General features: G+C 44.5%; 1 protein-coding gene across 1 annotated transcript; it reads right to left on the bottom strand.

Annotated features, from left to right (window-relative positions):
• Positions 1 to 8,542: 8,542 nt before the first annotated feature.
• On the bottom strand, positions 8,543 to 11,962 carry cd248a (CD248 molecule, endosialin a). Its single transcript, XM_083993046.1, has one exon. The coding sequence runs from the start codon at positions 11,835 to 11,837 to the stop codon at positions 9,378 to 9,380; it is 2,460 nt and encodes an 819-aa protein (XP_083849172.1). The 5' UTR covers positions 11,838 to 11,962; the 3' UTR covers positions 8,543 to 9,377.
• Between the last annotated feature and the right edge of the window lie 2,036 nt (positions 11,963 to 13,998).

The raw sequence follows: 13,998 nt of genomic DNA, 5'->3' as shown, positions 1-13,998 counted from the left end.
TCGACACGTCAGAAAAACCACCTCTTGAGAGTATACAAATGTTTTGGCGATATTTGAGAAGTTTTTCGAATCGTAGGTTGTTTCCATTATCAGTTTTTATTGCGATATTTAGGTTTCGCGCATTTTTTCGGGGTAATAGAAATGCACCTACTGAGTCTCATCACTTTTTAGCGCCCTATGGAAACACCCCAACTGTTCCTTGCAGTATACGTGTAGTTGAATGCACAGCTCATGTGTTTTGCCTGTTTACATGCATTTCCAGAAGTTACAGTTTGTTGAAAAGTTGGAATAATTGTGTCTCTGAAGCAGGTGGAGGTGCAGCTGAGTTGTGGCTCAGTCCACACACTGTGATTAGACCTGAAGTGGACATTTGTCGAAGACATTAACACCACGGCTGTGAGCAGAATAACTCCTCGCTAAATCTTTTTTACTCTGACTCTGAGAGGGTTTCTTGTTTCCATCCAGATGTGGCTCAGGAATCTGCAGGTCAGAAAATGAAGAAGCCGTCATTTGTTGACAAACAGAAGAGGAAGAGCGATTCGTTGTCCTTTTAACGGCTTTAGGTTACAACTATACCATCGCGTTTGCCCGACTCATCTCGTGCATCCCATAATCCCCATGACACTAACCTATCTCTGTATCCGCCGCCCTCGATGTAACCTTTGGCACCTTCCCGATCCAGGTTCTGCTGAACACATCTGTGACGACACGGCAGCTCCAGGAATGTCTGATGAGGAAAACTGATGGTGCAGCAGCAGAACAAAGTGTTCCTGTGTTTCTGCTGCGTCCTTCATCCTCCACCAAGACGCTCTGCTTCGTCTCGACGCCTCTGACGACTAATCAGATGCCTGCAGGACTAATTACTGATGTATTGACAGGAACTAAGAGAGAAACAATGCAGAGGAGGACGATCAGGAACAAAACTGTAATTACCCCCCTCTTCCCCTCCTCTCTTTGGTTGTATCCTGGGAGTTCTTTGTCTTCTCTGGAAACTCATTAACATTTTTACATAATGAAAATGAAATGAGTGTCATTGAAGCTGCAGTTCTTCCTTCACTGCTCCAACCTCTTTGACCAGCCAGGACCAGCACTCCAGACTTTGACCTTGTCTTTTATGGTTTTATCTCCACAGCTGCTGCAGTAAAGTTGTGTAGTAAAAGTTACAGCAGAGACACTAATGACAGCAGGTGTGGTACGATTGAACTTTTAAAGGACAGAGAGTCTCGGGGACAAATCGAATTATATGCGTCACCTTCGTGAGGAAGGTCTTCAAAGAGATACTGTGAAGGAGCCGTGGGTTCGCATGGACGACCACAGATCTGGGACTGTGTTACAGTTCACATCGGTGACCGTCCAACTGTCTCCTTGATGCTTTCAGCTGCAGTAAATACTTCTGCTCAAGACATCAGACGTCTCCTTAAAACTCCTCCATACAGGGTTTCTGTTACAGCCAGTTCGGTCCGTGTCCAAACGACCCTCGATGTTACCGTGAATAAAATGACAGATTTATTCGGATGGAAACATTTGGGAGACAATAGGTCGAGATGCTTTTAAACATTTTAATGTGGAAAAGTTACTGATTGCAACGTTCAGGTCCAACATCTTCAGACCGCTGGTTGCAAAGTAGAGCAGGGAAGTCCGGGTTCCCAGCAGCCACTGCTCTATCTGTAACATGTTGCATCATCAACACTATAGGAGGTACTGTTGCCTAGCAATCACAGCTGCACTATAGTGCTGCTTTCATAATGCACACTAGCTGGAGGCAATAATAATGAGGCCTCCCCCACATCGTACCATGAAATAAAAACAGTTCCCCACATTTGTGTTAAAGGGATAGTTCAACATTTTGGCAAATTGGCCCATTGCCATAATCCCTATCCCATAACTCTGTCTGGTAACGTTCTGTTATTATCTCATAGCGTGGTGAATGTGCAGATCACAACTTGTCCACCAGAGCGTTTTGGAGTTGTTGGATTGTGTATTTGATGGAAACCAAGAAATCCCATTAGCCTCCGTAGCGTAGCTCTGAGCAGCTCACCGCTCTGCTCCGCCGTTCTAAAAATAGTTTGCACCGACAATTAAAGCTAACGAACCTACTGCTAAAACTATAGAGATTATGGCAATGGGCCAATTTGCCAAAATGTTGAACTATCCCTTTAATATACATCTGAGAGGATATGTTACTGGTGAACGTTACAGTGTCTAAACTTTGGACAGTTGGAAGCTAAACTAGGCTAAACATGTCCTCACCGTGGTTCTATGTTGAAGACACAGATGTGAAGGTGATGTCCATCTGAACATCTGGAGCTCTCACTGTCAGAAACAAAGCCATCGTGTGAAAATTAACTTTTACTTTTTCAGTCTTATTTTCACGTCTTTGTGCCAGAAACAATCAGAGCCGGAGGCTTGTTGTCTCATCAGTCGGTCCGTCCCTTTCTCATGGACAAAATGTCTCAGGTCCAACTTCTTCAAACATACACAAACATTCATTTGGAACTGATTAGAGTTTGGTGGTCCAAGGTCAAAGGTCAAGGTCATGGAGACCTTGGAGACTTGTCGTTGTTACAGCTTTAGCTCACAGATGCATTTTGATGCAATACAACTCAATTGTCCATAAGGTGATTATAAATGATGATTCAGCAAAGACTGTGAACATGTTGTTGGAGGAAACAGACACACGGAGGGGATTCTGGCTTCAAGCTCAGACCCTTCAGACCTACCCTGACCTATCAGGAGAGGGAAATGTCCACCACTCTATCGCAGCAGGCTCACAAACTGAGAGCCTCTTTGGATCAGATGCAGACAACCAGAGCAGAGTTCTTGCAGTCACTGGTTTATTTATTAGTAACAAAACCAGATGTATTGTATTGTTAAATGAAACCCAAGGAGGCGAAGCCAATCAATGCCAGGGAGCAGAAACAGAGCAGAAGCTTGAACTCAAGACAATGCAGTAGGAGAACATGAGGAGAAGGAACGACTGGAAAACTGACACGTCAGATCATCAGAGTCAGGACAACAGATGGACAGAGACAAAGAGGGAAAACAGGGGCTTTTAGTAAATATGCGAGCGGGCAGGGGTAATAAGAGCCAGGTGAAACACATTAGGGTGGGGCAGATGATCACAGAGGAGATAAACAGCACAAAGACTGGAATTACAACAAATATGAGACAAACAAGGGACGAAGAAGAAGGGACAGATCGTGGCGGGAGGCTCATGTTGATGCAGAAATGCTTGACTAATGAAATGATAATGAAAGGTTCATCTTAAAGCAATAACTGAAACAAGTCACACCACCCTCAGTACTCAGCTGCCCCTCCCTTTCCAAAAACCCCACAAGGTTTTTTTTTCTTTCTTTTGGATTCAAGTCAGGACCATGGGTCATGGTTTTCAACTTTTCTTCTTTTAGAAACTCTTTTCATTCAGACTTATCTATAAAAACCATCGCTTCACCTCCTTTTTCTCTCATGCAGGCTGATGTCAGTTCAGTCCCTGTTGTAGCTACTCCACCCTAACCCACACTACATATTTCATTTTGGATGCCAATTCATACTGTGTCTTTCAGTTATGTTACTTAAAATATATTAACACAGTTATCATTTCCACATGTACTTTCTACATATTTATATCTGCCTCTTTAAAAACAGTTGTAGTTTGGCTGGTCCCAATTAATTGACCACAATCACCAACCAATCAGTTGGAGTTCAATTTTGCCACTTTATCTGACATTTATTAAGTGTTGGATGGTGGGTCCAGATGGTGGGTGGGGCTTGTTTGACTGCTTTGTTGTGACATCACAAAGTGACAGGAAGTCCTGACGGCTGGTTTTAAGGCTCAGTTTCTGAATACAGACTGTGTGCATTTCTCTGTGGACTGAGGCTTTGATACTTTCACAGTATTAATATAGAACCTAGAGCTGCTTTATAATCACACTACACATGGACATCTACCTTTATACTGTATGGAGCTTTAATACAAACATCTACTTTTATACTGTATGGAGCTTTAATACAAACATCTACCTTTATACTGTATGGAGCTTTAATACAAACATCTACCTTTATACTGTATGGAGCTTTACCTTTATTTTGAAGGAGCTTTAACACAAACAAATACCTTTATTTTGAAGGAGCTTTAACACAAACATCTACCTTTTATACTGACTAGATACTGAGTTACCTTTCTCCTCTTTATTCCAGTCCTCCTCTCAATGTGGTTGTCTTCATTTGACATGCACTTAAGATAAGATTGATTGATCCTTGACAAGCCAATGTCAGTTTCACCTCCACCGCCATGAAATAGAGAGAGAGATATTAAACTTTATGATGATGGAGGCTGCAGGACGAGTCGTACAGCAGGATCCTCACGCACTGGCTGGGACGTTATTGATAAAGAAGCTGACCAACACTGTGTGGGATAACTTTCCTCCGGTAACTGTGACCAACATGTTGTCCCCCCCAACCCCCCACCCCCCCCCCCGTTCGACTCCTGCTGAGTTTATCCTCACAAATGTGGGAAACACAAGAAGAAAACCCCCCGTTTTATTTTGTTTTTATTTTTTTTAATGAACTGGAATTAAAGTTTAAAACTCAGAGTCTTAATATAAATCAGCCGAGTGATGTCATCATGTTTGCAGAGTAGCTGGCGGCTGGACCGTGTTTGTACACTGAAGCTGTGGGAGGGATGACAATACTGAAAATAGGTCAGAGAGGAGAAAGAGAGAGAAAAAGAGACAGAGAGAAAGCGAGAGACCCCCTCTGAGAGCCACTCGGAGCCAGAACCTGGTTTTGATCAGTGCATTCCATTCGTCAATACAATCACAATGCTTCCTCACTCCGCTCCAGTACTGTATCTGCTGCAATTTTCCTGTAACAACTCCCACGGAGGATCATGGGAATTTTTAAAATTACTGTGTCCTTATTGTCACACACCCTCCCCACCCACAGTCATTCCTCCTTTAACCCTTTAATGGGGCCTGAGCCTTTTGAATACTTTGAATACTTTTTATCATTATATAGTGGTAAAGAAAATTGTTCACCATATCCATGTTTGGTGTGTTTTTCTTCAGCACAACGTCACTTGAACCTACTTTATTAAGACATTTGGCCTAAAAATACACAAAAAGCACGTCGACTTTGGCCGCCACATGAAAAATGACAAATGTATTGAATATTTTTGTACTATCTGGTTTTGCATGGTCTATCAACGTCAATCAAAAAAGTGTGAGAAAGTTTCAAATTTGCACTTTTGAGTGAAGTTGACAGCAGCTCCAGGGTTTTTTTCTTTTTCATTTTTTTTGTTACTGACTCTGGAGGGTTAATCCACCTCTGATTTAGCGTCTAGAAAAAGTGAATGACAGGAATAAATACACATCAGTGTCAGGTACTGTATGTGCTCGCTTCTCCTGGAGCTTTTTCAAAACGTATTTATGTTTTTTTTTTTCCTGAGAAAGGGCTTTTTGGCTCAGGGGTCACAATGACTTTTAAAGTTTGACGGCTGTAAGATGGATGGAGAGTGTTTATGTGAACTAATACATATTACATGTAAAAGCCATTACCTAAAAGTATAAGAAAACTTATATTCAAGTTATATTTTTTTGCCAGTGCATCAAAGTTTGCGGTCTTTGGTCTTAGTTTCTAACACCCTTTCAGTGATACACTGTAAAACCAAATGTTTAAGATCTGAACACATTGTTAAACACTTATCCGTAACACTTTTCAAACGCGTCACGGTGTTTAGATAATAAACACGAGAACATGTTTATTCACGGTAACACTTTTTAAACACTTTTACATGTTTATTCAGGAAAATGTGTTTAGGTTTTAAACACTTTATTTATATTATAAAATTATATTATATTGTATTGATCTATTGATTATACTGTAAAAATTGACTGAAAGGAAACATATGAACACCATGATTCCTTTGTCCTCCTTTTCCTCCTCTGCTGCCACCCCCCTTCAAAAGCTGTAAACCTATAGGGAAACACTGGAATAATGGAATAATACAGAATATTGTACTTTAAACGTCTTTATTTTAACTATTATTATTCTATGTTACATTTTATAAAATAATATACACACATAAAAATATAATATTAGCCTATATGAAGAACACATTCATACATTACAGGAACAAAAAACAAGTGAACAGGTCATCTGAGAAGTCCTCGTTCAGGCCATAATCTTTGAAAAGAATCTGAAATGGAGAAAAATGAAAAAGACATTGTAATAATACATCAGTGGGATTTTGTATAACAGTAAACTGTTGCTGTGTATGAAAATAATGACCTGTATTTGGCTGATTTCGGGCCAGTGAACGGGTCCCCAATCATGTGGTGCTGGAGGAAGCTGGGAGTAGGTGGGCTACACCTTCGGATAGTTGAGATGGCTCATGTAGGACACCCCCAGGAGGACATGTGGCATCCAGGATGGTTTCTGTCTGGGTGAAAATGAAAAAACCCTCAGTCACTTCAGTTCAACATCAGTCATATTTGCCAGCAAAAAGGAAACAGTACGACCTGTAAGTTTGGTTGTAAAATTAGTGAACAAACCTCAGGGGAAGTAGCAGCCTCCAAACACACGTCAAACTGCTGTCCAGCAACACACACGTCTTCCTCTTCACCCCGCTCCTCTTCTTCCTTCTGCTCACGTGACTGTACGTGCGACCTGCGCTGCCTCTGTCTGTAAAGCAAAAATAGCGTTTTACTATTTAATCTACAAGCATAAAAGATAACTTACATAAAGATAGTTTAATAGCTATTCTACAAACTTTGTAAGGTCTGTTATTTCTATTTAACAGGCCGTTGCTATGTATAACAGACTGTTGCCAGGGGCCACTCAGCCGTTACTATGGACGCATAGCAACAGCTGTTTATAACTGCTACGTGCAGTTTTTCTTTCAGAGACAATTTATAGATCAAAAAGATCGCTTTTTAATCACAATTTGTCTTAAATTATTCATTTCACCCATAAACAGCATTACAATAACTGAGTAGCCTAATGAATGAGCAGGTTATCCCTCACTTAACTAGCAGTTAGCCGTTGGTTAGCCTACCGTTGCCGGCCATTCATATTCAGGGTTCATATTAGAGACGATATGGAAGAAAATAAGCGAAAAGTAAACAGTACGACATGTAAATTTAGTTGTAAAATTAGTGAACAAACCTCAGGAGAAGTAGCTGTCTCCAAACAAACGTCAAACTGCTGTCCAGCAACTCAGACGTCCTCTTCTCCCCGCTCCTCCTCTTCGTTTTGACGGCTCAACGGCAGACTGCTCACGTCACCGCGCGTAAACGTGCCCTGCGTCACGTCTGTCAGGCGAGCTACTTTACTGAATAAGTTTGACCCGTGACCTGCGCTGTGTCTGTCAGGCTGCATAACCTGTCTCACTTACTCAAATGATATTCATTTAGGCTAGCAGAAATAAATAGGGTAAACTGGGTCAAAATTTCACATAGCTAATCACCATAGACACATTTTATTTCTCATTTTTGAGGCCATGTTTTTTTATTCTGTCAGATTTGGACTCAGCACCCCTACCCCTAAAATGCCAAAACTTAGCACCTACTAAGCACTTAAAAAAAAAAAAAAATTCTGCCATTGATTTACCATCAAAGTTGAGCTATACATTGAACCAGGAGAAAAATACAGATATGTAGCCTAGTTATTGTGCATCGTATCAAGTTGAAATCTAAATGCCAGTCCCCATTCACTTTCACCAGTGCAATAACACATGTGTTTATAATCAGAACACTTGTTGGTTTGAGGCGTTCTCAAGGTGTTAAAAAATAGAAAAGTCTTGGCTGAAACATTAAAAAAAACACCAGTGTTGAAGAAGAGAACACTTCTGTCCATAGATAAACACCTGGTGTTTAGGTCTTACACACCGGTGTTTAAGTTTTAAACGTGTCACATGTTCTACGGATTTACAGTGTAAACTCTCACACACAGGAAACCCCCTGTCATACCTTTTCTTTTAATTCACAATGTCTTAACATGGAATAAAAAAACAAAAACAAACAAAAAAAGACGGAAAATGTGTCTTACAGTTCACAGTCTGTCAGTAAAACAAAGATGGATTTCTTTTTTTTTTTTCTTTACACGCCCTCAAAACATCCAAAATCATCCAATCAGCATAATCTCTGCAGCAGAAAGTGAAAAACACACCCCACGCTGATGGAGCGATCGTGGGGGCAACACAGGGGGTGATTGATGGCCAAGGTCAAGGTTAATATCAACTACCAGCCCTCTACAACATTCCTACATCTGCACCTTAAACGTGCTGCTCTTGAATGCTCCCATGTGTGCACGGGCCCCGTAAAACAGTGTCAATGAAATTGTCAAAATGCCATTGAATTATTACAGTTGTTTCTTCAACATAAATACAACAGAACCACAATATACAAAAGAACTTTTTTGTTTTGTTTTTGGTCTCAGCTCAGACACAGTGATTTGTTTTCCCAGCATTATCACGTGACCTCAGAGCGTCTCTTCTTCTTCTTCTTCTTCTTCTTCTTCGTCCTCTTCTCTTTCTTTCTTCTCCTGCTGCTGTGATGCATCTGAATCCGTCACAGTCAAGTTTTTTTTGGTTGTTTTGTTTTTGCTGCCGTCACAGCTCGTCCACCACACGGAACGATTTCAGGTTTCTTTGACTTTGCCAATGATTTTTTTTTTTTTTAACTATGTGCAATCATGAAGCAAAAAATCAGATCAGTGTATGAAACATCAAAGCAGTAGCAACCCCCGCCCCACCCTTTAAAAAAAAAAAACAACAAAGGGGAATAAAAGGAAAAAGTCAGTGGTTTTTTTTTTTTTTTAAGCATCGTCCCTCTGTTTAACAGTAAAAGTCCAGAGAGTGGGGAAGTCCACAGTCAGTCACAGGGTGAAACATTAGTCTCTCTGGTAACACTTTACTTGAATAGGTATTCATAAGATTGCCATAACACTGTCATAACCATGAAATAACAGCTGTCATAAACATCAATGAATACTTATGACAGCTGTCGTTAAGTGTCATTCGGTAAGTTATGTCACTTTTAATGCAAAGTTGACATTGTTTGAGATGTTTTTGTTCTGACAACTTGACATAAAGACAATTTAACCTATAATAGCAGACCTAATTGCCAAACTTTAACAATTATGTCAAGTTCTCATAACAAGGACATCTCAAACAATGTCAACTTTGCATCAAAAGTGACATAACTTACCGAATGACACTTAACGACAGCTGTCATAAGTATTCATTGATGTTTATGACAGCTGTTGTGTCATGGTTATGACAGTTTTATGTCAATCTTATGAATACCCATTCAAGTAAAGTGTTACCGTCTCTCCTCCTGTCTGTTTACGTGAATGTCAGTTTCCTCTCTCGTCTTTGTCTAAACGGGGGTCTTGACCCCTGCCGAGGGGTTGGGAGCCCCCTGTTTATCATGAGCACCAGAGATCCAGTGGTAGCAGTCGCTGACGTCCTTGTTGCGCGGCTGCACGGCGCAGTGGGTGCAGTAGATGATGCCCAGCGCCACCATCACCACCAGGAAGATGCAGAGGGGCACCAGGAGCCCCACCAGGAGCCAGGTGCTGCTCTGCGTCGCCCCCTCCTCCTCCTCCTCGTCCTCCTCCTTGACTCCCAGACCCACGACGTCGCTGCTGCTGCCTCCGCCCCCTCCCCTAGGAGGAATCTGGGTGGGAACGGCTAAGTCTTGCGGGAGCGTAATCTCCTCATAGTCCTCATCATCCTCTTTCCCCAGCTCGTCCTCTGGGGGGTCAGACGCGTCCCCGGGGGCGTCCTCCTCCTCCTCGCTGCGGCGACGGCTGGATTCAGTCGGCATTTTGTGGTCTGTGACTGGATCCTGTGGATTTCCTGGTTTCTGGCTGGAAGTGGTGGTGGACCCCGCCCACCAATTCCAGGCCCCCTCGGAGATCGTGGAGGTGGAGAGGAAGGGGAACGCCGTGGTGGTCTCCCTGTCGTCGCCGTCGTCAGCATCGTCGCCGTCGTCGTCCTCATACAAGAAGTCTGGGGTTGTGCTGAATCCAGTGGTGGTGGTGGTAGGGGGAGGAGGCGTGGTGGTGTAGATGGTGGTGCTCAGTAAATCCTCAAATTCAGAGTCAGATTTCTCGCCCCCCCACTCAAACCAGTTGAACTGACTGTCTGCGACGTCCTGGTTGTCGTTCCCAGGTCGCGGTCCAGTCGCAGGGTCCAGTCCTGGATCGACGGGCAGCTCCTCATGCGGAGCGCTGGTGACCCAGATGATGTCAGAGTTCAAAACACTGGGTGGGTCCGTCAGCCAGTCCAACGACGGCTCCCCCTCCTCCCCCTCCTCCCCCTCCTCCTCCTCCAGGGGCCAGTCGGTGTGGCTCTCCGGCAGATTCCAGTCGTAGTCCATGTGGTCCCAGTGGGATCCGGGCCGGTGGGTGGCCCAGGGGAAAGGAGGGGTGACGGCTCCTCGGTCGTCGTCTCCCTCCTGCCTCCTCCTGCACGAGGACCGGTCGGACATGAGTTCATACCCTTCCTCGCAGTAGCACTCGAACCCACCCACCTCGTCGTTCACGCACATCTGCTCACAGGTCCCGGGGATCTGACACTCGTCGACGTCCTGACACCGGTCCGGGTCCTCGGGCACCGGGGCGAAACCCAGACGGCAGTGGCAGACGTAAGAGCCCGGCGTGTTCTCGCAGGCGTGATCACAAGGGTTAGTCACACACTCGTCCACATCCTTACATCCGCCCTTGGGGTCTAGCTGATACCCCTTCCGACACTGACACTCAAAAGACCCCAGAGAGTTCTCGCACACCTGCTCGCACGGACTCTGGAGGCACTCGTTCACGTCCAGACACCCGTGCTCGTCCGGCGCCAGCATGTATCCTTCGGGGCAGGCGCAGCGGTATCCGCCCGAGAGGGGAAGGCACTCGGACTCGCAGGGCTCGCCCGCGCACACGTCGGACAGCTCGCAGCTCCGCCCGTCGCGCGCCAGCTGATACCCGTCGTCACACTCGCAGAAGACCTGATTGCCGGCCGGTCGACAGAAATGCTCGCATCCGCCGTTGTCCCGGTCGCACCAGCCGTGTGACACGGTGAGCGAGGCAGAGCACAGCGGGGGGTCCTTGGACCAGCCCACCGAGCCGTCCTCCTTCTGCATGCACAGGACCGACTCCTCGGCCTCGGCGCCGTCGGGACAAGGCACCATCGCCACCGATCCGAAGGGCACATGGGTCAGCAGGGTGCTCAGGAGGTGGAAGGGCGTGGTGTAAAGGGTGTTGCCTTCACCTTCGCTCCACAAGGGCGGACACATCCCTTTGTACGTGTAGTGACAGACGAACCCGTCCACGGGCACCGAGCAGGCGCCGTCCAGCCACTTGAAGTTGTCCGCCTGCTCCTGAAGGCTGTAGCCCATGGCCACGCAGCGAGGGACCATGCACGTGCTCGGGGAGTGCTCCTTCTGCCAGTTGGTGTACTCCGTGTCCTGGTCGCCCGTGGTCCAGGAGAAGCCTCGCAGCGGGAGTCCCGGGGCGCACTGGCGAGGCTGGCGCTGCAGGCCGATCCACACCTGGACTTTTGTGCGTGCGTAGCGGAGATCCAGCGTGGAGAAGAGCGTGGAGACGGTGTTGGCGTCCTGCTGGTTTTTGATGGTCGCGAGGTTGCCCCCTTTCTCCTTGCACGCTCTCCACGAGTCCAGGAAGGTCTTCCGCTGGAAGTAGACCATGAAGCAGCCATCCTCCGTGCACAGGGCATCCCTCTCTCTCAGGTCTTGGCCCGAGACTGAAGAAAGTCCAAAGAGCAAATAAGGCAGCAGGGAGGCAAAGAGGAGAGCGGCGGCAACGCTGCTCACCCGGGAGCCCATCGTGGATCAGCCGAAGTCACCCTCACACTCTCACGCGCGCTTTTATGTCCCAGCTTTGAAAGTTTCTGAGGCTTTTTGTTCTATCTGAACTTTTCTCTCTTCATCTGTCTGAGCTCCTCACTCCGTCCTGCTGAAACAGATCTGAGCCGAGAGCATGCAGAGAGCAGCGAGGGAGGGAGGGAGGGGAGAAGTGGGAAAGTGTGTGTGTGGGGGGAGTGGGGGGGGTGGAGAGAGGGATATATACTAAGAAGGAGGGAGGGAAAAAGGGGAGAGAGGGAGGGAGGGAGCTGAGGAAAAGAATTGTATGTTTTTGGAAGAGGTGGGGGGGAGCAGCTATGTGGACTGGGGGGAGGTGCAGAAAACTGTGCATTTCTGTCTTTGTCATATGGTTTTCATAAGTGCTGTTTAGTTACACACACACATACACACACACACAGATCAAATTGTAGCACTTGAAAAAAAAAAGTTCCTCGTCTCTAATAACTCAAATCAGGCTGAATTATCACTTGAGCAATAACTAACTTCTGTCTCCTCTTCTCTAAACTTTAACTCTTCCAGCTCCTGCAGTTTTTGTCTCATGATTCATGTTGTTTTTTTCTTCTTTTTACAGGATCAACTTTGGGTCAGTAAATAGATAAATAAGTCTGCAGAGAGAGAAATTCAAGCTTGTACATCCGTGTGGGAATAAAAAAAAAAAAAAGAAAGAAAGAAGAAGAAGCAGGAAACTCAGTATGAAACTCAGCGCTCAGAGTTACCACACAGTGTGAATTTTTGACTGTGGCTGTGTCTGAAATCACTCATTCACTATTCATGCAGCTCTATAGAGGAGACTATACACTGAGCTCATGGTCATTTCCTCAGTGGTATGTTTTTTCATGTGCAATGCATGATGGTGTATCATATATATATATACCGTATCATTTGCATTTTGCTGTAAGGTACTCCAAAATGAAATCCTCCACTTTAAAGCAGAAACTCTGCACTCAGAGATAAAAGAGTGACCTGCAGCCTTGAAATAAGTTTAAAAAACACACAGTCGCTAATTGAGACGGATCCTTTTTAACAAGTTTGCATGTTGGCCAGCAGCTCGGTCCACCTCCACTGAATCTGTGAGAGTGTGTGCTCTGAAAGTGGATGTGATGACATCACTCTTTGCACTTGTGTGTGTGTGTGTGTTTCCTGAGTGTGAACAGAAAGGCAAACTCCACTGGCAGCTGAAAAGGGTCAGTCGGCTTTATTAGTGGGTTTACCTGGGAGTCAAAAACCTGCTTGTACCTGCTAATTTTGATGAAAAACTAAACAGGGCAATGATTGCACTCTCTATATACTGAAACAGCACTACACAACTGAGCACTGATTGAATAGCAGACTATAGAGGGAGTAGAGAGTCATTTCAGACACAACTCTCTTTACTCTGATTTAGACCATTACTGTCCAATCAGAGAGAAGGAGGTTTCCTTAGTGGATTCCTTGGCTTCCTTGGAAACATAAACAAAACATTAAACATGTTAGCATTATTTTCTACAGTATCATTAAATCTAATTAAACACATTTGAGTAATGAGAGATCTCACAGTTTAGTAAAGTTTATTGTTTATTATTTGTCAGGGACGTTGCACAATTGACAATTGCACCAGAGTTAGTGGACGGCTAATCTGCATTAAACCAAGAACAATTAAGAACAAGAACAAAAACAAAAACATGACAATACATTACAAAGTCAAGCACTAGAGCCACAAATACAGTCTGATTAATTCAAAGAGAGTGGGTGTGAATATAACAACAATATATTGACCAACAACACATAATAGTAATCTAACCTAAACTATAAAATACGTTCTTGTCGATCCAGTGTCTCACACAGAATGGTGGAAACTTTAAGTCCAGATGTTCACAGATGTTCACAAAGCACTTCCTCTGTCACAGTGTCTTTGTGTAACTTGATATGACATTTATTCAAGGCCTCTTTTTGTTTTCACAAGTGCAAATATTAATTTTCTGCAGATGCACTAAACTTGGTTGTAAATGAGCTTGCAATCTTTTTGTCCATCACTTGAGCCCATACATTTGAGTTCATACTATAGTGAAACACGGGTGCCTTTTCACCAACTTGAAGAGGCGCTCTACACCCTGGCATGCATCTGTCTATTTCCACACATCTG

Source organism: Trachurus trachurus, assembly GCF_905171665.1.
Source record: "Trachurus trachurus genome assembly, chromosome: 18".
Taxonomy (NCBI): domain Eukaryota; kingdom Metazoa; phylum Chordata; class Actinopteri; order Carangiformes; family Carangidae; genus Trachurus; species Trachurus trachurus.
Note: the sequence above shows the minus strand (reverse complement) of the source record. Positions and strands in the feature narration are given on the sequence as shown.

What these genes read in the sequence shown, in the direction of transcription:
- cd248a (XM_083993046.1), bottom strand. Translation starts at nt 11,837, where the DNA reads ATGGGCTCCCGGGTGAGCAGCGTTGCCGCCGCTCTCCTCTTTGCCTCC.